Source organism: Budorcas taxicolor, chromosome 6 (assembly GCF_023091745.1).
Source record: "Budorcas taxicolor isolate Tak-1 chromosome 6, Takin1.1, whole genome shotgun sequence".
In the NCBI taxonomy this organism is placed as follows: domain Eukaryota; kingdom Metazoa; phylum Chordata; class Mammalia; order Artiodactyla; family Bovidae; genus Budorcas; species Budorcas taxicolor.
In genome coordinates, this window is record NC_068915.1 from 90,674,875 (window position 1) to 90,695,663 (window position 20,789).

Sequence of the window (20,789 nt, forward strand, 5' to 3'; positions counted from 1 at the left end):
GAAAACACAGACAAACCCATCCCCTAAACCCCTTAATTTTCAAGATTTTATACTTGCTTCATCTACCGTTCTCCTTTATTTTTTTAAATTTATTTCTTCTCCTTTATTTTTAACTGAAATATTTAAAAAGAATCAACCTGTCTGATTTCACTATTTCTGTATAATTTCACTACTGCATACTTCAGTATACATGTAGTGTGTATGTGTTTCCTTATATAACTACAATGCAATTATCACATACAATGAGATAACAAGTTTGTCTTAGCCCTCAGTTTAAATACGATAACTATTCTGTACTCAAGTTTCCCATTTCTCTCATAAATGTCTTTCACAGTTGGTTTGCAAATCAGGATCCAGACAAGGTTCTCTCATTACATTTGATTGTTAATGTCTGTTACTTTTCTAAAGGCCTTGATTAGGGTTTGGTTCACCTCTTTGCTTTGATGTCCCCTGGGTGATGCAGTTTGCAACACAACAGGAAATGAAATACCTGGCTGTCTCACTGGTATGATCAGTGGATTTGATTCAGGTGATCACATTCGGATCCCTGCATGGATCCTTTCGTCCATTATAGCCTATCATTCATTAATGAACATTGCCTGAACCAGTTATTTTGTTAAGAGTTTCAAAATTATTTCTAGAACTTGTCATTCTTTCACATTTATTCAGCTGTAATCTTCCTCAAAGAGGAAGTTTACTTCATGGAACAGTGTATTTTATTACCCTGAATTACAATTCATACATGAAAGAAAGGATAAATTGATAAATCCCTTTAATTACCAGTTTTTAAAGTCAGGAATTGGTGCCCACTTACTTTCAATGACCAATGAGTGTATACTTTGATTTTCAATAACATTTTAGTGGATATGTTTGAATAGAGGAATACTTCTCATAATAGATGAAAGAAACTGATATGTAGTGAAAACTTGGGCTCTGTAGGGGCTATTTTATTTCCTTTAGTCCTCATTAAAACCCTCTGACAAAGATACCATCCTCGTTTTACACATGGGTGTACTGAGACTTACATTGTATAAATTACACACAGAATTTATGTAATTTGCTTCAAGTTGCACAAGCAGTAACCAGAACTTTAAAAAACCCACTGTGTCTAATTCATAGCCTTAGTGTTCTTCCACTGTATTTCTTCCTCCTTTGTTAGCCGTTAAACTCATTAAGTAGGAGAATTTGATATAACCACTTTCTCTTTCTCTCTCATATTAATGTTGAGAGTGGACAGTCAGAAAGATGAGTAGGAAAAGTGCAATAAGGCTCTGGGCATTTTTTGTCTTGTATGAATACTGACCTGCCAAGTATGGACAGCCAACAGCTAATTGGCCTCTTAGGCACTTTTGAATTAGTTGCTATTCCTCTTCCTCTAAGTAATATCTGCTTTTTTCATTAAATATTTTCTATCTCTTTGACCATTATGATATTTTTAGACTCCCTGTGAACTCGTAAAATTCTTGTTTGATAGTGAAATAAGCAGAAATGGTTAACAGTTTTTCTTGAATGATTAAGTGGTTGCAGATATATAAACTAAATCTGGCTCAATAGGAACTGAGTAAAACTAAAAATCATAATCAAAGACTACAGAGAATTGTTTTGTACTAGACATGCCAGTCATGAGATATGAATTCTCATCCTTCCTTTTTTTTTCCCACCTGTCAACTTTTAGAATTAAATCTGGAGAATTTGCAGGCTGAATAATTACAAGAATAGTTGAACTTTCCCTGCTAGAATGTGGTGATGTTTATTGACTTATATTATTGATTTCACAGTTTCTTACTGTTACTGTTGTGAAGTCCATACAGAGGCATTACTGAAATAGATAAAATCATGTTCAGCTCTCTTAGACCACAGTGAAAACTATGTAATATAGACTGATGAATGTGCAAGAATTGTTGTATATTTGTAATTGAGTGGTGAAAAAAGGAACTGAATTAGGAATTGCTAGACATGGATTCTAGTCAGGGGGTCTGTCTTTTGAAGTCTGTATAGTTTAGGGAGGCAAATTGCTCACCTTCTGTATCCTTTTTTTCCATATCTATAAAGCAAAGGAGTTGGACTTGTAAAATTCCTGCCACTTCTAAATCTCTGTGATTTTTAAAGTAATCTTTAAATGTCTTTAAAAAGTTGTATTGCACTCAACATTATCTTTCTTCTCCATAAGGGCGTCTTACTACTACAGGCACTAACAAGAAGCAATGGAGCAATCCAGAAAATTGTTGCTTTTGAAAATGCTTTTGAGAGACTACTGGACATTATTACAGAGGAGGGGAACAGTGATGGAGGTATAGTATGAAGAGATTGATTTGAGAAGGTTCCTTTTGCTCTCATTGAATTGTTAACTTCTGAGGAATGCAACTGAAGGGAGAAAGGAGGGCTTATGCCTTTTTTTGTTGTTTTGTTAGATGTTGAAAGAGGCTTTCCTGAGGGAGGATGGATGCTTTATAGTCTTTCTTTCTTCCTCTGTGGTTTGTTGAGTATAGATTTCTTTTTATTTATCCTGCTTAATATTTCTTAGACTTTCAGAATCTGTTGGTGTCTTTCCTCATTTCTGGAAATCTCAGCTATCGCTCTTCCAATACTGCTTTGTCACGTGTTTTGAAATCTTCCTAAACTCAGAGTCAGTTCTCTGACATCTGACTAGATTCTCACCTTATCATCATACATTCTCGTCTATTTTTTCTGTCTTTTTATCTTTCCAGAGTTTCTTCTGGATTATTTCTTCTGATCTATTTCCTATTTCACCAATTCTCTCTTCACCTGTATTTGATCAGCTTTTGCATGTATCATTGAGTTTAAAATTTTTCCTTTCTATAAGTTCTGTCTGGTACTTTGGCAAATTTGCTAGGTAATTTTTTTACAACTTCCTTTTTTCTGTATGGAGCTTCTCTGGGTAGCTCAGACGGTGAAGCGTGTGCCTACAATGCGGGAGACCTGGGTTCGATCCCTGGGTCTGGAAGATCCCCTGGAGAAGGAAATGGCAACCCACTCCAGTATTCTTGCCTGGAAAATCCCATGGACTGAGGAGCCTGTTAGGCTATACAGTCCATGGGGTCGCAAAGAGTCAGACACGACTGAGTGACTTCACTTTCACTTTTCTTTTTTCTGTATATATTTTCAATTTATCTTTTCATTTCTTTAAATGTAAGAAACAATTATTTTATGGTCTCTGATAATCCCAGTATTTTAAGTCTTGGTGGTACTTTGCTCTGCTGGTTTTTACACATGGTACAATGTTTTTTGTGTACGTGGCTTTCTTTTACTGTGTTTTGTGTCGTACTTAAGAGAATTAGTTACAGGAATTTGAATCCTAGGATGAAGGTAATTTCTTGCATAGAAAATGTGTTTGTCTTTGGCAAGCCCTGGGGTTGCAGTTTATGTGGGATCACCTTATTCCCGATTGAAGGCTTGACATTTCCTGGACCATCAGGCAAGGCAAACCCAGGCCAATCTATGAGTACTGGTTAACTTTTCACTGTTTGCCCCCTGGGGATATGTCCTTTTGAGGTTCTGGTTTATTAGATGAAGAGTTTTCTGTTAGATTTCTTGCCTACCTTGTGTATACCCTTGGCTTTGATTTATTTTCCTTCTGTCCCATGAGACTATCAAAATGAAAAGTTTAGATTTATCAAAATCAAGAAATGTACCACCAGCCAAAAGGCATTTTTATACTTAGCTAGCTGTGTAGATACCATTTTCTTGTCAGTTTTAGCCTGCTGTACTGTCACTTCATTGCTCTTAGACTTGTTTTTGTTAGTTCAGCATTTTTAGATATTTTTAGTGAGAAATTGATCGAAAAAACCTAGCACCAGAGTCAGAGGAGACAAATGAGTATATTTGCATTCACTGAACTGGAGTTAGTAAGTACCATAGTATGGTTGAGAGTAGGCTCACTAATCTGGAGGGCAGGGCCATGCAGGTGATAAAGATTTGGGTCATTAGAATATAGATGAAACAAAATTAGATAAGCAGAAAAGATTGGATGAGTTACTTAGGGCTTCCCCAATGGTTCAGCAAGTAAAGAATCCACCTGTAATGCAGGAGACACAGGTTCAATCTCTGGGTAAGGAAGATTCCCTGGAGAAGGAAGTGGCAACCCACTCCAGTATTCTCTCCAACAGATAGAGGAGCCTGGCGGGCTATAGTCCACAGGGTTGCAAAGAGTCAGACATGGACTGAGCGCACATGCAAAGAAAGAGAGTTATCTTACTGAGATTTTATTTCATTACTTAAATTAATACTGAGATTAAGCATATTTTCATGGGTATGTTGTTGTTCAGTCACTGTCATGTCTGACTCTGTGACCCTGTGGACTGTAGCATGCCAGGCTTCCTGTCTTTCACTATGCCCCAGAGTTTGCTCAAACTCGTGTTTGTTGAGTTGCTGCATCCAACCATCTCATCCTCTGTCACCACTTCTCCTGCCCTCAGTCTTTCCCAGCATCAGGGTCTTTTCCTATGAGTCAGCTCTTTACATCAGGTGACCAAAGTATTGGAGCTTTAGCTCTAGCTTCAGTTCTTCCAGTGAATATTCAGGATTGATTTCCTTTAGAATTGACTGGTTTGATCACATTTCAGTCCATGGGACTTCCAAGAATCTTTTCCAGCACCACAGTTCAAAAGCATCAATTCTTCGGCGCTCAGCTTTCTTCACAGTCCAACTCTCACATCCATACATGACCACTGGAAAAACCATAGCCTTGACTGTGAAGTGAAGCTGCTCAGTCATGTCCGACTCTTTGTGACCCCAAAGAGTCACAAAGAATCGGACTATAGCCCACCAAGCTCCTCCATCCATGGGATTCTCCAGGCAAGAATACTGGAGTCGGTTGCCATTTCCTTCTCCAGGGGATCTTCCTGACTCAGGGATCAAACCCAGGTCTCCCGCATTGCAGGCAGATGCTTTAACCTCTGAGCCACCAGGGAAGCCCATAGCCTTGACTAGATGGACCGTTGTTGGCAAAGCAATGTCTCTGCTTTTGAATATGCTATCTAGGTTGGTCATAACTTTCCTTCCAAGCAGTAAGTGTCTTTTAGTTTCATGGCTGCAATCACCATCTGCAGTATAGTCACTGTCTATTTTTGTATATCCTTGAACCCTCTGAATTACCTTCTTGCCCATTTTTATATAAGATCATTTTTCCATTTCCAGTTGATTACTTGGAACCTCTTATATATTCTGGACACTAATCATTTGTTGATTATACAAGTTTTAGTTATTTTCTCTTAGTCTGTTTATAGTGTTTCTATTAAAGTTTAAAATTTTAATATAATCATGTTAGATTTTTTTATAGTTTATGCTTTTGGGTTTTGTTTAAGAAATCTATCTCTATCTCATGGTCATAAAAAGAGTTTCCATCACTTTCTTGTACTAAAGGCTTTAAAAATTTGCCTTTTGCATTTAATTAATAGAGATTTTCTTTTGAATGATGGTATAAGATTTCTAATCAAATTTCATACATGTGAAGGTCTTTCTGAGTTCTCTTTTCTATTCCATTAGTGTTTGTCTAGTTCTGCACTAAAACCATACTTTCTTAATTACTAAAGCTTCATAATAATCTCCTATTAGAATATTGAAAGAATTTCCTGTCTTGGCCCTCTTCATAATTTGTCTTAGTGTCTGTTTTCTTTATTCTTCATTTAAGTGAAACTTAATAGCTAGTCAAGTTGTCTGAAAATCCCAGTTGGAATATTTATTGAACATATACAGAGTTTAAAGATTAAAGAGAATCATCATTGACGTTTTCTCTCCATGAACCCAGGTATATCTTTTAATCTATTCAAGTCGTCTTTTTATCTCTTTCAGTAATGTTTATAATTTTAAACACAAGAGTTATATACCTTTTTTTAATTAGGTTCATTCCTAGGCATCTTGTACTTTTTGTTACATATGAATGGGATCTTTCTTTTTAATTACACTTTCAAATGGCTGCTATTTGATTTTTTATATATTGATTTTGAATCCAATTATCTTATTGAATCATTAGTTCTCATTGGACCTTCTGTGTAGATACGATGTCTTCCACAAATAGTGTAATCCTGTTTTCTTTCTTTCATTTCTTGTACCAATTTTCTTGTCCTCTTTCTCTCATCACACAGACTAGGATCTTTATGGTGGTTTAGTCGCTAAGTGGTGTCCAGCTCTTGCAACCCCATTGACTGTAGCCTGCCGGGTTCCTCTGTTCTTGGGATCTCTAGGCAAGAATACTGGAGTGGGTTGCTGTTTCATTCTCCAGAGGATCTTCCTGACCCAGGGATCGAACCCAGGTCTTCTGCATTCCAGGCAGATTCTTTACCATCTGAGCCACCAGGGAAGCCCAGTAGAATCTTTAATACAGTGTTAGAATAATTGCTGACTTTAATGAGAATGTTGATGTTTCACCTTTAACTCTGATTTTTGCTAAGAGTTTTTATCATGAGTGAGTCTTGAAGAAAAGAAAGAGGAATGAATAGGTGGATCACAGGATTTTTAGAGCAGTGAATCTATTCTATGTGACACTGTAATGGTGGGTACATAAAATTAATACATACTTTAAACCTATAGAACTTAAAAAGAATGAGCCGTAGTGTAAACTATGACCATGAGTTAATAATGTATCAGTATTCATTCATCAGTCTAACAAATGTACCTCACGCTAATGCTAAATAGTAAGAGTAGTGGACACTGGCAGGGAGAGAGTATGTGGGAGTTCCCTATATTTGTTGCTCAGATTTTCTTTAAACCTGAACGTGCTCTGAAAAAATAGTCTTAATTTTTAAAAAGCAATTAATTCTTATAATCATACAGCTCAAGTAGTAGGCACAAAAGTGTGGGTATATATACAGAGGAACCTACTCAGTATAAGCATCCAGCCTTCGTCATAGGCTTTGCAGAGGAAACAGAGAGCTCTTTGCCTAGGAAGCCTGAGGAGTGACCAGACATCTGTAAGGAAAACCAGGGAGGGAGTCATTAGCGTTTTAGAAACCAAGAGAAGAGGAAGTTTCAAGGAAGAGACACTGAGACAACAATGTCAAGTGCTTCTTAGAGATTACAATGATTGATTCATTTAACAAATGTTTAGTAGGACTAAATATTGGAGGACTTCCCTGGTGGCTCAGACGGTAAAGCGTCTGTCTACAACGCGGGAGACCCGGGTTCGATCCCTGGGTCGGGAAGATCCCCTGGAGAAGGAAATGGCAATCCACTCTAGTATTATTGCCTGGAAAATCCCATGGACAGAGGAGCCTGGTAGACTACAGTCCATGGGGTTGCAAAGAGTCGGACACGACTGAGCAACTTCACATGCATACGTGCATACCTTGTATGTGGGGCTTCCCTTGTGACTCAGCTGGTGAAGAATCCACCTGCAATGCGGGAGACCTGGGTTCGATCCCTGGGTTGGGAAGATCCCCTGGAGAAGGGAAAGGCTACCCACTCCAGTATTCTGGCCTGGAGAATTCCATGGACTGTATAGTCCATTGGGTCGCCAAGAGTCAGACCCGACTGAGAAACTTTCACTTTCACTTTATCTTGTACATGTCTGATGTCTTATCTCTATATCTGCTGAGAATACAGAGTGAGTAGGACATTCACAAATTCCTGTCTTCATGAATTACAATCTAGTGGAGAAGACAGATGCTACATAATAATAAAAGGAGCAGGCAACTGTGAGAGCATATAGCTCGTGATCCTAACGTAGTCATTGGATCTCACTAATCATTCCTGAAGAAATGACGTGTAAGCTAAATGTGAAGAAACAGTGTGAGTTACTGAGATGAGTGGCTAGTCAAAAAGAGAAGTCAAGAGATCCCAGGGGGACCTGAGGAAGAGCAGGCTCACTGCCGTGCAAGCTGAGGAGATGCTGTGCATGGAGATTTTTGTTTTTAAAATGTTTGGGGATTGAATTTTCCTTCAGGTTCTGTCAGCCTTCACATTTCTGTTTTTTACATTCTTTCCCCAGGTATAGTAGTGGAAGATTGTCTGATTCTGCTCCAAAACTTGTTAAAAAATAACAATTCCAATCAAAATTTTTTTAAAGAAGGCTCGTATATTCAGCGTATGAAACCTTGGTTTGAAGTTGGGGATGAAAATTCTGGCTGGTCCGCACAGAAGGTGACTAATCTGCACCTAATGTTACAGGTACGCTGTCCTCAGACATAAATGTGATAATTTTCACAACAGTCCTTTTAAAGAAAAAAAAAATGTTTTGCCTTTGGTCAATCCAGGATGGTGAATTGGTTTCAGGTGAGCTTTAAAAAAAGAGTAAGAACATTCTGATACAGAGATTTGCAGTTATATTCAGAAATAGAGATTCCCTTCCTCCCACACATACGCTTTGTTTCAATAACTGTTAACATCTGACAATACTGTTTCATCTTTTATTCCCCTCTCTTGCCCTGTTGGGTTATTTTAAAGCACATCCAAACATAGTTTCCTGATAGGTTTTGCACTAGAAGATAATAAGTTGAGTTGAATTTTTTAAATCTATTTTCTTCATTTAAGGTTCTAATATCATAAATTTTAGTATTCAGAATATTAAGTTCAGCATAGAAATTCATTCAGTAAACATTTACTGAGAGCCAGACCCTGGATGCTTGGAAGTGGATGAAGATGTCCCTACCCTCAAAGATTAATAGTCTTGAGTTTTATGTTTAATTTAATATAAGTTAAATTAACAAGTCACATGTAATTTCATTTAAGCTCTGTGGTGAAAGCTTGGTGGTGATGGATAGTAAAGGTGAAGACAGTAGGATCCCAAATGAATTCTGTATCAGAAAATTATGACATTTTTTAAGTATTTTACTTATTTATCCCTTTATTGAATCCCCCTTCTCCAGACCCTTAAGTTTATACCGGTTTCCTGACTTACTCTCTAGTGATTCTTGTGGGTCTTTGAATGTCCCTGTGTTCCTAAAGTTGTGTTCTCAAAACTAGGTGGTTAATCAGACTGATAATTAGAATCTGCATATTGTTGCCTTCTCTGGGAGTTTCCCACATAGGGTTGATTGATAATTAGGGTGACCATATGCCCCAGTTTACCAGGTCAGTATTCATTTTGTAATTACTAATCATGTCCTCTTTCACGTCAGAAGTGTCCCAGTTTGGATAATAAACTATAGTTAGCCTATTTAGAATATGCCTTAAAAACTGTTAGGGAAATATTTTACAGGGAACATGGGCAGAATCTGTTGATATTCCCAACTTCATTGTTTCTGTTTTTACATGTCAGTATCACACATTTCAAGGCTATTAGTTTTTAACGTTTCAGAAATAGTGTCCCAGTGGTAAAGTTGATATCTTTGCTCAACACTGCCTTCTTAACAAAGGAAATTCCTCTAGAAAAATGATTTTCAAAATGTGATTAGAGAAAATGAAGGGTTCTCATGATGTACCAGTTATATATATATATTTCCTTCCAGAGTGAAAATCTAAACTGCTTGAGGAGCTTACTCATGTCTTATAGCTTTGAGTAATACCTAAAGAATTAACTTTTGCAAAAAGTAATTGTTAACAAGAAAGTCACTTGTTAAAAAGTAAAGCACTATTTTACCAAAAAAATTTAGAATAGAATGCTGCGTATAAACAGAAAAACAGTATTCTAGTTATATATAGAAGTAAGTTAGTTCTTTCAGTATTCTTCTAGAAAGTGAATAAAGTAGATAGTAGTTATTGAAGAAGATAAACTTCGAAATAAACTGAGTTTAATTCACTGTAATGTATTCTCCATTCAAAGACGAAGTAGTTGATGTATTTCATAGCTTCACAGGCCACAGGTTATCTTCTGCTTTTCAAACTATTAGAAGGCTTTCTTGATAGCTTTATTGCTTATATTTAGGGTTGCTTATATTTCAAGTTCTCGGTTATATAACAAGTGAAAATGCATTGTAAATGGTGATGAACAATCCTTTTTGGATATATATGTCCAAACTGGAATTATTCATCATCCCACTTATAATTATGATAGAATTCTAAGCCACTAAAGATTGAAATTGATCCACTTGAGGATCGTTCATTTAAATTTCGCAAATTAAATGTGAAGAAGGCGTCTTTTTGAAGTTTTTTTAGTTGTGAAACATTTAAATTTTTTCCTGGAATGGTAATTTCATGATTGTTTCTACCTGTACGAATCCCTTCTATTTCATTTTTTGGACCGATACTGCCATTGACTCTCAGAAAACTCATTACCTAATGAGAGCCTCCTTTTTGTTGTTGGATAGTTCTAATTATAAAAAGCTTAATCTATATAATGAGTCAAAATCTGCCTGGATATAACATCTACAAACTTCCCCTGGTTTTTCTCTCTGGGAAAATATAAGTCAATCTATTGTGATATTTTGCATATTTATAATGTATTTGAATATAACTATTTGTTATCTAGAAATGTGATTATTTATAGCATCAGTTAAGATACCCAATGGCTATTAAATGACATTAAGGAATTATTGGGTTTCCCTCGTAGCTCAGTCAGTAAAGAATCTACCTGCAATAAACATAAAAAAAAAAAAAAAGAATCTACCTGCAGTGTAGGATACTCAGGTTCAATCCCTGGGTTGGGAAGATCCCCTGGAGAAGGAAATGGCAACCCACTCCAGTATCCTTGCCTGGAAAATCTCATGGGGTTGCAAAGAGTCGGGCACAACTGAGTGACTAACACTTACTTACTTAAGGAATTATTGTTGATTTTGTTAGGTATAATAATAGCATGATTATATTTTTTAAATCTTTTTATCGGAGGCATATGGAAATATTTACGGGAAAGATGACACATAATTTGGTGTTTGTTTTAAATACAGGTATATCTCAGTTTACTGTGCTTCACTTTATTGTGCTTTGTAGATAATTGTACTTTTTACAAATTGAAGTTTTATGGCAACCCTGTGTCAAGCAAGTTGTCAGCTTTTGTTCACCAGCACTTGCTCACTTCATGTCTCTGTCACATTTTAGTAATTCTCAGTATTTCAAACCTTTTCATTATTATTTGTTATGGCGATCTGTGATCAGTGGTCTTTGCTATAAGTGTTGTAATTGTTCTGTGGCACCGCAAATCACGCCCTTGTAAAATGGACAACTTAATTGATACATGTGTGTGTTTGATGGCTCCTCTAATGGACCATTCCCTGTCTCCCTTTCCTTGGGTCTCCCTATCTGCTGTGACATAAGTGTTGAAATTAGACCAGTTAATAACTTTACAGTGGCCTCTAAGTGTTCAAGTGAAAGGAAGAGTTGGATGTCTCTCACTCTAAATCAAAAGCTAAAAATGATTAAGTTGAGTAAGGAAGACATATTGAAAGCAAAGATAGGCTGAAACCTAGGCCTGTTGTACCAGTTAGCCAAATTGTAAATCCAGAGGAAGAGTTATTGAAGGAAAGAATAAGTGAATACATGAGTGATGGGAAACTGAAGCAGCATTATTGCTAATGTGGAGAAAGCTTTAGTGGCCTGGATAGATGATCAAACCAGTGATAACATTCCCTTAAGCCAGAACCTACTCTAGAACAAAGCCCTAACTCTCTTCAATTCCATGAAGGTTGAGAAAGGTAAGGAAGCTGCAGAAGAAAATTTTGAATCTAGCAGAAGTTGGTTCATGAGGTTTAAGGAAAGAAGCCATCTTCTTCATAACGTAGAAGTATTAACACAGGTGAAACAAGTGCTGATGTAGAAGCTGCAGCAAGTTAATGAAGGTGGCTACACAAAGCAACAGATTTTCAATGCAGATAAAACAGCTTTCTCTTGGAAAAAGATGCCATCTAGGACTTTGATGGGGCTTCGCAGGTGACACAGTAGTAAAGAATCCATTTGCCAGTGCAAGAGATGCAGGAGATGTGGGTTCAGTCCCTGAGTTGGGAAGATCCCCTTGAGGAGGAAATGACAGCACGGGATATTACAAAAACTTAGCTGATTAAGCAGTGTCAGGGTTTGAGAGGAGATGGCTCAGACAGTAAAAAATCTGTCTGCAGTGCTGGAGACCTAGGTTTGATCCCTGGATCAGGAAGATTCCCTGGAGAAGGGAATAGCAACCCACTCTAGTTTTCTTCCTGGAGAATTTCACGGATATAGGAGCCTGATAGGCTGCAGGTCCATGGGGTGGACATGACTAAGTGACTAACACTTTCACACCAATTTTGAAAGAAGTGTGTGTAAAATGCTGTCAAAGCATTGAATGCTATAGATCTGGCTGAGCATTTTGGGGAATCCATTACACAGGTTTTCTATTCATATAGATCAAATTTGTCTCAAGACTTTTCCAGTCTCTGAAAGACAGATTTTGTGTTCTCTTTCTTTTGCAGCTTGTTCGTGTACTAGTATCTCCCAACAACCCTCCTGGTGCTACCAGTAGCTGCCAAAAAGCTATGTTCCAGTGTGGCTTACTGCAGCAGCTTTGTACTATCCTAATGGCCACTGGAGTTCCTGCTGACATCCTGACTGAGGTAAACCAAGTGATGGCAGAAGCCACTCTGTGGAAGCTGAAATCAGGAAGCCTGGGAAGAACTAGATATCAGCTGAATGAGAAACAGCAATTGTTAACCATTCTTATCTGTTAAATTCCTTACTGACACTATAAAGTATAATTAGCATAATGAAGACAGTAGCAATTCCAAAAGGTGTATTCATTCCGCAAATGGCATGTAAATAATGTTAACGCTTAGAACATTTCTTGTTAATTTTATTGTATTCAACAGGAGTGCACAGTAATGATTTATATTTTTAATTTTGAGAACATTATGACTTAGTCAAGTCAGACGTGAATCTTATTCGTAGAATAATAAATTCTTTTTCCTTGATGTATCGCATTTTCTGTTTCCTGCCTATTAAGAAAAAGAAGTTAGTTTGAAGAAAAGAAAGGTTTGTTTAAATTTCTTTTCTCAAATTAACACATGTACATTAAAAGTACAGATAATAGTGAAAGTTTTATAAGAAAAACTATCTTTGGACTCCCTCCTTCCTATCTAAGCCTCACTTCCCCCTGTATAACTAACTGTCCCACTTTACTTCCTCCTGTCACCCTAGTAATTTATTTTTAAATTGCTAATCAGAGTTTATAGTTTTGTCACTATTCCAGTACTGTTTTTTGCTAAGCCAGACAGAGCCCCATGCTTTTTTTTAAAAATAACCTTTTTTTCTTTCCTGAGTTATAATAAGATTCTTTTTCATTTTACTGATTTTCTGTCTATCTATGCATATTAACACTGTCATGTGCTTAACAGTATGTTCCCCACTTCAGACCTTCTGGAAGTCCTCTATCCTCCTGCTCCCATATGGGCTGCTTATTCTCTTCTTCCATCACACAGCTCTTATCCTGGAACTTACCTTTCATTTATTTATTTGCATCTTCGTTGTATGTGGCATGTGGAATCTTAATTCTCTGACTAGGGATTCAACCTGGGCCCCCTACATTGGGAACATTAATTAAGTCTTAGCTCCTGGACCACCAGGAAGGTCCCTGTCCTGGGACTTTGATTCACTTTCTCTAATGATCCTTTTGCCATGCTTTAGTCGCTCAGTTAAGTCCGACTCTGCAACTCCATGGACTGTAGCCCACCAGGCTCCTCTGTCCATTGGGAATCTCCAGGAAAGAATACTGAAATGGGTTGCCATGCCCTCCTCCAGGGGATCTTCCCAATCCAGGGATCAAACCCAGGTCTCCCTCATTGCAGGTGGATTCTTTACCGTCTGAGCCCTCAGGGGATTCCTTGGTTATCTAGATTCTGTGTCATTTTCTACCACCCCTTGGTTCATTATGTTATTTTACTTAACTTCCTGAAAGGGGGTGAATGGCAAGATAATTTGGTTTTAGCTTTTTCATGTCATTCCTCCACCTTCAGAATTAGTCTAGTGTTTGGTTAGGTATGGAATTCAGAATTGGAAATCATTAACGCTCAACTTCGGAGAAGGCAATGGCACCCCACTCCAGTACTCTTGCCTGAAAATCCCACGGACGGAGGAGCCTGGTAGGCTGCAGTTCATGGGGTTGTGAAGAGTCGGACAGGACTGAGCGACTTCACTTTCACTTTTCACTTTCATGCATTGGAGAAGGAAATGGCAACCCACTCCAGCGTTCTTGCCTGGAGAATCCCAGGGACAGGGGAGCCTGGTGGGCTGCCGTCTATGGGTTCGCACAGAGTCAGACACGACTGAAGCGACTTAGCAGCAGCAGCAGCAACGCTCAACTTTCAGAACATTATTCCAGTGTTGCTACTAAGAAGTCTGAAGCCATTTTGCGTCTTTTTATGTAACCTACTTTCTTTCTCTAGAATCTTTCTTTCTGGTTTCTGAAATTTACTGATGATGTGCTCTATTACAGACTCTACCTCTCAGCCCCACTAAATTTTAGTATTCATTGGGCCCTTTCAAACTAGAGACATAAGTACTTCAGTTCTGAGGAAGTTTTATGTGTTCCTTGACAGTTTCCTCTTTTCTGTGTCTTGAACTTCATTAATAGATTATTAGACTTTCTGGACCCAGTGTCTTTTTATTCTGTTTACTTGGAGGTTTTTCTCAGCCTTATCCTTAAATTGAATTTGTAATTTGTTACATTTTAAATTTGTTCTCTGATTTTATTTTTAAGCATCCTTTTTCTTGCTTTGTAGAAATAGATTCTCTCTTTTAGAGGATATTATTAATTTTAGTTTTTTTGAGATTTTAAATGCATGTGGTCAAGTTTAATTGGAGGCACTCAGTGTTTTAAAATATAATCTCACAGAAGTGATACAAGATTATAATGCTGTAACTGACATTTTTGTTATCTAAGTTTTGTTGTTTAAAAGCAAAAGAATATAACATTTTCTTCTTTTAAAAACAGGGTTTTTCCTTCAACTCACTTTCTCTAAATTTTCTTCTCCACTCATGTTCATTTCAGACCATTAATACTGTATCAGAAGTTATTCGAGGCTGCCAAGTAAACCAAGACTACTTCGCTTCTGTAAATGCACCTTCAAACCCACCAAGGTAGGAAAAGAGAAATGCTGAGATCCTGCAGACGAATTAGTATATCTTGTCTGCACGTCTTATTCTTTTAAGGAGTTCAGTTCTGTGTTTTGAAACAAGAAATTATCTGACAAGATAAATATGTTGGTATTTCAAGAGTTTCCAGTCTTTAGAACCTATGTATTTGTACTTGGGTATCACTTCCTAGCTGTGTGCCTTAGCAAGCAGATCACTTCGTTTCTCTCAGCTGCAGATATCTTTTCTGTGAAATGGAGATGAAATTGTTAGCTTGCTGGTATTCTGGCTGTGGCTTTTCAGTCAACAAAAATGACTAGCTATCGATGTATGTACGTAGACTGCAGTATTTCTGTTCTTTTCTTTTTAAATGCAACAGACCGGCCATCGTAGTGCTGCTCATGTCCATGGTTAACGAAAGGCAGCCGTTTGTGTTACGCTGTGCTGTTCTCTACTGTTTCCAGTGTTTCTTATATAAAAATCAGAAAGGACAAGGAGAAATTGTGTCAACACTTCTGCCTTCCACTATTGATGGTAAATAATTTAATTCTAACTTTTAAAATAAATAATTATCTTTTAATAGTAAAAAAAAAGTGCAGTAGATATTTAAAATGTAGAATATTAGTATGTAATATAATGTTTAAAATGTAACATTTCCTCTCAGTCTGTTTTAGAAGTATAGTTTTCAATTAAGGTCATAATTTCTGGAATATACCATCATCAGTTTGATGCCTGAAGTGTTCTAATATTTCTTTGTTTTGCTACTTTTCTTTCAAGATACTTCTTTGTCATCTTTTAAATTTTATTTTGTAAAAACAGACTTTCGAAAGTGTTACTTAATGCTGCTAATAGATTTTTAAGTATTATTTCATATTATTTTTGTGTGTTTGGAAACAACATAATTCATTTTCACCTTATTGTTATTTGCCTGCCACCTTTTTAGCAACAGGCAATACGGTCTCAGCTGGTCAGTTGTTATGCGGAGGTTTATTTTCTACTGATTCACTTTCAAATTGGTGTGCTGCCGTGGCCCTTGCCCACGCTTTGCAAGAAAATGCTACCCAGAAAGAACAGCTGCTCAGGGTTCAGCTTGCTACAAGCATCGGCAATCCTCCAGTTTCTTTGTTGCAGCAGTGCACCAACATTCTTTCACAGGTAAAGTGACCAGCAAGACTTCTCTAGGGAGGGGGTGGGAGGTTTCATTTTGATGTCAGTGACACAAGGATTTAAGGATGTCCTTAGTAGATACAGATGGAAAGGGAACAAGGCAAAGACTGCTCATTAGCTCACTGTTACAAGAAATGGTTTTGTGGAGAGAAAGCAGGAAATAATACTCCTGTCAGAATGGTTTTGCCAAATAATGAATAAGGTCTGCATCAGGATGGAATCACATGTTCTGGACAGAAGGTGGTGGATTTTTTTTGAAGGCGGGGGTATTTGTTTTCTTTTTATATCATCCACACAGTTTCTCTTACTGTTCAATAGCTGAATTCGGGTCAGTGTATGAGAGGGAATAGAACAGAGTGGTTCACAGCTTGCTCTTTCTCTTCCCAGGGCAATTGATCTTCCTTTCAGAAAACAGAAATAAAATACCAATCCATTGCTTACATAGTTAAACAGTACACCCCTTGATGTTTGTGAGCTCCCAAATCCTCCGAACCCCAAGGTGTATAGTTTACCTAGTAAGATGCAAATAAACATAAAATGTTTGCATTCCTTTAGACGCCTAATGAAAGTAGCAAAGCTTCATTGAAACGTGAATGCTAAAGGATTGATATTTAGGAATATCCCTTACTATTTTTAGATGATTTGCCCACATGTGGAAGCCTTGCTGTTGAATGATTCAGGTTGATGCTTAAGCAAAACTTTAAAGTCATAGATGTTCAGAGTCATTCAAGGAGAGTGAAAATGTCCATAAGTCTAAAATTGCTCTATCCACTGGTATTATCTTATTCCTTCCCCATGATATGTGGAGTGCTTCTCAGTTTTTAATTTTGCCATACTTGTTGAATTGTTTTATTATGAGCTTTTAAAGAAACATCATTACCATCCATAGGGAGTTATAAATGAAGGCTTAAAAATTAGCTAGTGAAAAGAGAGTTGAACTCTCCTTTGTTACTTAGAATCAGTGTACTTTGATTGAAAGCCTGCTTTATCTTTATTATCTATCTTAGTGATTTTTTAGAAGTGGTCCAAAATATTCATAGTCTTATTTATTTAATACTTGTTTTTCTCTCGTTGCTGTATATGGAAAACAGCTTTTCTTTTTTTAATTTTGTATTAGAGTATATTTTATTTACAATGTTGTGTTAGTTTCAGGTATACAGCAAAGTAAATCAGTTATACATATATCCATTCTTTTTTAGATTCTTTCCCATAAAGATTTTTACAGAATATTGAGTAGAGTTCCCTGTAGAGTTCCCACTACATTCTTATTAGTTACTTATTTTAAATATAGTGGTGTTTAACAGCTTTTCTTAAGCCAAATAGTAATTAACTGTCTGACCATCATCACCACATACTTAGCTCTAACATTGCAATTCTAACTAATGCATAATGAGAAATCCTCAAGATAGTGATGTCTTCCCACTTTTAAGTAATCACAGTGCTATAAAATTAGCCTTTCTCCTCTAAAATGTACATACGTTGGTAAAATAAAAGATTAGATCTATCCTGTTCCAAACTGTTGGCTTGGGTTGCTAGAGAGACTGTATTTGAGGGATTTTTCTGGGTATACATTTTTCTCAAGCAGTAATATTTTCAAATAATCTTTAATGTATAATTTGCAGGGCGATAAGATCAACCGACGGGTATGTATCACTTGTTTGGGCTTAGGCATTTCCTCCTACAGCCAGCCTTTTTCTTTGTCTTGGGTTTTGTTAATTGTTTTTTTTTAACTGCTTGTTTGAAGTTATATCCTACTCACACTTGTATGTGTCAGCAAGTTAATCTCTACCATGACTCTCGGGTTTCTCTCTGGGTACTGTAGTGGTGTTACTAAGGACTGTGGGAGTGAGCATCTGAAGCTCTTCTTGTGCTTCCTCTGGGGATGCTTGCACTTTCTGGAATTCCTTGGTTTGGGGTTTTTGGTGTGATTTTTCACCCAAGCTTGCTGCTTTATTTCCAGTGAAACCATTTCAGAGGTAGTAAAATTTAAGAGTTAAAAATTTTGTCTTTAATCAGCATATGGAAGAATATGATGACTTTTATATTATATAGGTTATTGAAAATATACAATAGTAAGTATAAATTTGTAATTTGAAAGAGTTTAAACATTTTGAGTTATTCTGGGTGTTACGTATGTGCTACACTACCATTTCGGATTCGTTTTTGATGTGTGCTGGGGGAGAGTGTGATTTGTGTTTGATTTTGATCTGTTTTCTGGGATATTTGGCCAAAAATGTGTGTACTTTTAATTCCATATTTGGGCATGTATTCAGTTATGCAGTGTGGATACTAATAACTGAAGTTCTATTGGGAGTTGTATCTTTGTGTATGAGCATGATTTAACGCATGTTAATACCTCACACACAGATTTGGCAGCTTTAGCTGTCAGAATTTTCATTACTAAGTAAAGAATTTTATAAGTGTGCATGTCATTCATTTAAAAGGGAAATTTTGGAAAGTATAATTTATATACAGTAAAATGCACAGACCTTAAGTACTCAGTCTGATGATTTTCATGGTTGAATATATTTCTGTAACCACCACCCAAGACAAAATATGCATCATAGTGTTCATAATCCCACAAGTTCTATCTTGTCCCTTTCCTATTAGTTCTCTGTCTCCAGAGGCCACCACTAGAAAGTAAATCTGATCATAACACTCTTGAACCTCATTTTAATAACTTAAACACTAGTTGTTTAAAATGTTAACTTTACATATCTTTTATTATTAATGTATTTTTAGAAATAATACTTTATTTCTTCTGAAATGTTCGAGGTTCTCTGCAACAAGATTTGAAATAATTCTCAGCCATTTTTTTTTTCAGTAGATGTGTAACTCAAATGCATCATGCAATATGTGAATGGCAGGCAAAAGTATTCTCAGATAGACAAAGGTTCCAACAGTATTTTGAAACATTTTTAGTTTAGATAGAGCTTCCCCCCCTCCCTAAAAAAAGAGAGCATTTTTCACTAGTTAACAAACTAAGATTTTTGGTCAGTTTTAGCCTCTCCCACTTTTTTAAGGCTCCCTTTAATGATACTTTTATCTATTTATTTTTTCAAGCTGGAAAAAATTCGAGTAGTAGAATGAGTACATCCATGTTGTCAATATGTAGAAATATTTGACTTTGGTTGTTTCTTACAGTGGGGAATAATTGATAACAGTGAGAGAGAGATTTTTTTTCTATTTTTGGCTGTGCTGGATCTCAGTTGAGGCACACAGACTTTTCAGTTTTCATTGCGGCAGGCAGGATCTTTACCTGTGGCATGTGAACCCTTAGTTGCAGCATGTGGGATCTAGTTCCCTGACCAGGGATTGAACGTGGGCCCCCTGCATTGGTAGTCGGAGTCTTAGCCACTGGACCACCAGGGAAGTTCAGGAGAGAGAGATTTTAGTAGCAGTTAGCTTCAGTATAATTAAATGACATCATGATATAGCCAGTGAATTATTTTTTCTAAATCATATATTAAAAAATTAACATTTTGTTATTATTCTTATAATACTATTGATGAGAACATCTTTAGAACTTTCATTTCTAAATAAAAAGAGCCCTCCGTGACTACTCTAATTGAATTTCCCTCCTATTTTGTTTGTTTTGTTTTTGATGTTTTTAATTGGAAGATAATTGTGTTATAATGTTGTGTTAATTTCTGATGTACAGCAGCAGGAATCAGCCATATGTATACATACACCCCTCCTTCTCCCCACCTGCCCAGGTCATCTCAGCACTGAGCTGAGCTCCCTGTGCATACAGCAGCTTCCAACTAGCTATCTATTTTACATATACTAGTGTACATATACAACTTTGATTAGGCTCATTCCTAATCAGAACTGTTGCTGTAATAAACAAGGTGGTCCATTCTATCTTCTACCTGGTTCTAACCAGTAGTGTTTGACTTTGCTCTTTTTAACCTTCATCTAGACCCCAAAGGACATACTTTTCAAAACTGAACCTAATTCCGTTTTTGTTTGCTCAGACATCAGTCAGTGATTTGATAGGATGCCCTTGTTTATACAATGTCAGTATGTTTGGTACCTGCAAATGGTATTCCCATAATAAATTTTATTTTCAGTTTACCTGGGTAACATGAAGATATACTGTGGACACAATAATGACATAAAGGCAAGGAAAAAGTAAAACTAGTGCTTTATGTAAAAACTAAATCATGCTAATAAATGCTTACTTGGCATTTGAAGAGGTCTAATTTGAATTTAATTAAATATACTTGAAAAAAGGTTATAGAAAGGCCAAGATATTGATATTAAGGTTCATAAAATTAGAATAGTCTGGATGAGTGATAGAAATTTTTCAAAACATAGTAATAGTTACTTTTGAATCCCTCCCTTGTCTTGATTTTTAAACAATTGTATTTTGGATATTTTCTGAAATTAATCCCAGAGCAATGCATTATTGTGCTAATTTCCATTATTTTCTTTCAAGCAAGTTTTGTTTTGCTTAAACAGAAATGCAGGTTATGTAATATAATTTGGGCAAGGGCAATATTATGGCCATCTGATTCGAAGAGCTGACTAATTTGAAAAGACCCTGATGCTGGGAAAGATTGAAGGCAGAAAGAGAAGGGAATGACAGAGGATGAGATGATTGGATGGCATCACCAACTCAATGGAATGAATGGGTAGACTCCGGAAGTTGATGATGGACAGGGAGGCCTGGCATGCTCTGGTTCATGGGGTCA

General features: G+C 36.7%; 1 protein-coding gene across 2 annotated transcripts in view; it reads left to right on the forward strand.

Annotated features, from left to right (window-relative positions):
- Positions 1-20,789, forward strand: part of USO1 (USO1 vesicle transport factor) — a 75,504-nt gene that overhangs the window by 40,825 nt on the left and 13,890 nt on the right. Inside the window, exons 8-14 of one of the 2 annotated variants that reach the window (XM_052641890.1) lie at positions 2,171-2,291; positions 7,946-8,124; positions 12,273-12,413; positions 14,843-14,931; positions 15,305-15,459; positions 15,869-16,080; positions 17,715-17,735. In XM_052641890.1, coding sequence (XP_052497850.1) covers positions 2,171-2,291; positions 7,946-8,124; positions 12,273-12,413; positions 14,843-14,931; positions 15,305-15,459; positions 15,869-16,080; positions 17,715-17,735 — 918 coding nt within the window. The remainder of the gene's footprint in view (positions 1-2,170; positions 2,292-7,945; positions 8,125-12,272; positions 12,414-14,842; positions 14,932-15,304; positions 15,460-15,868; positions 16,081-17,714; positions 17,736-20,789) is intronic. The other variant, XM_052641891.1, reaches the window with a different exon arrangement.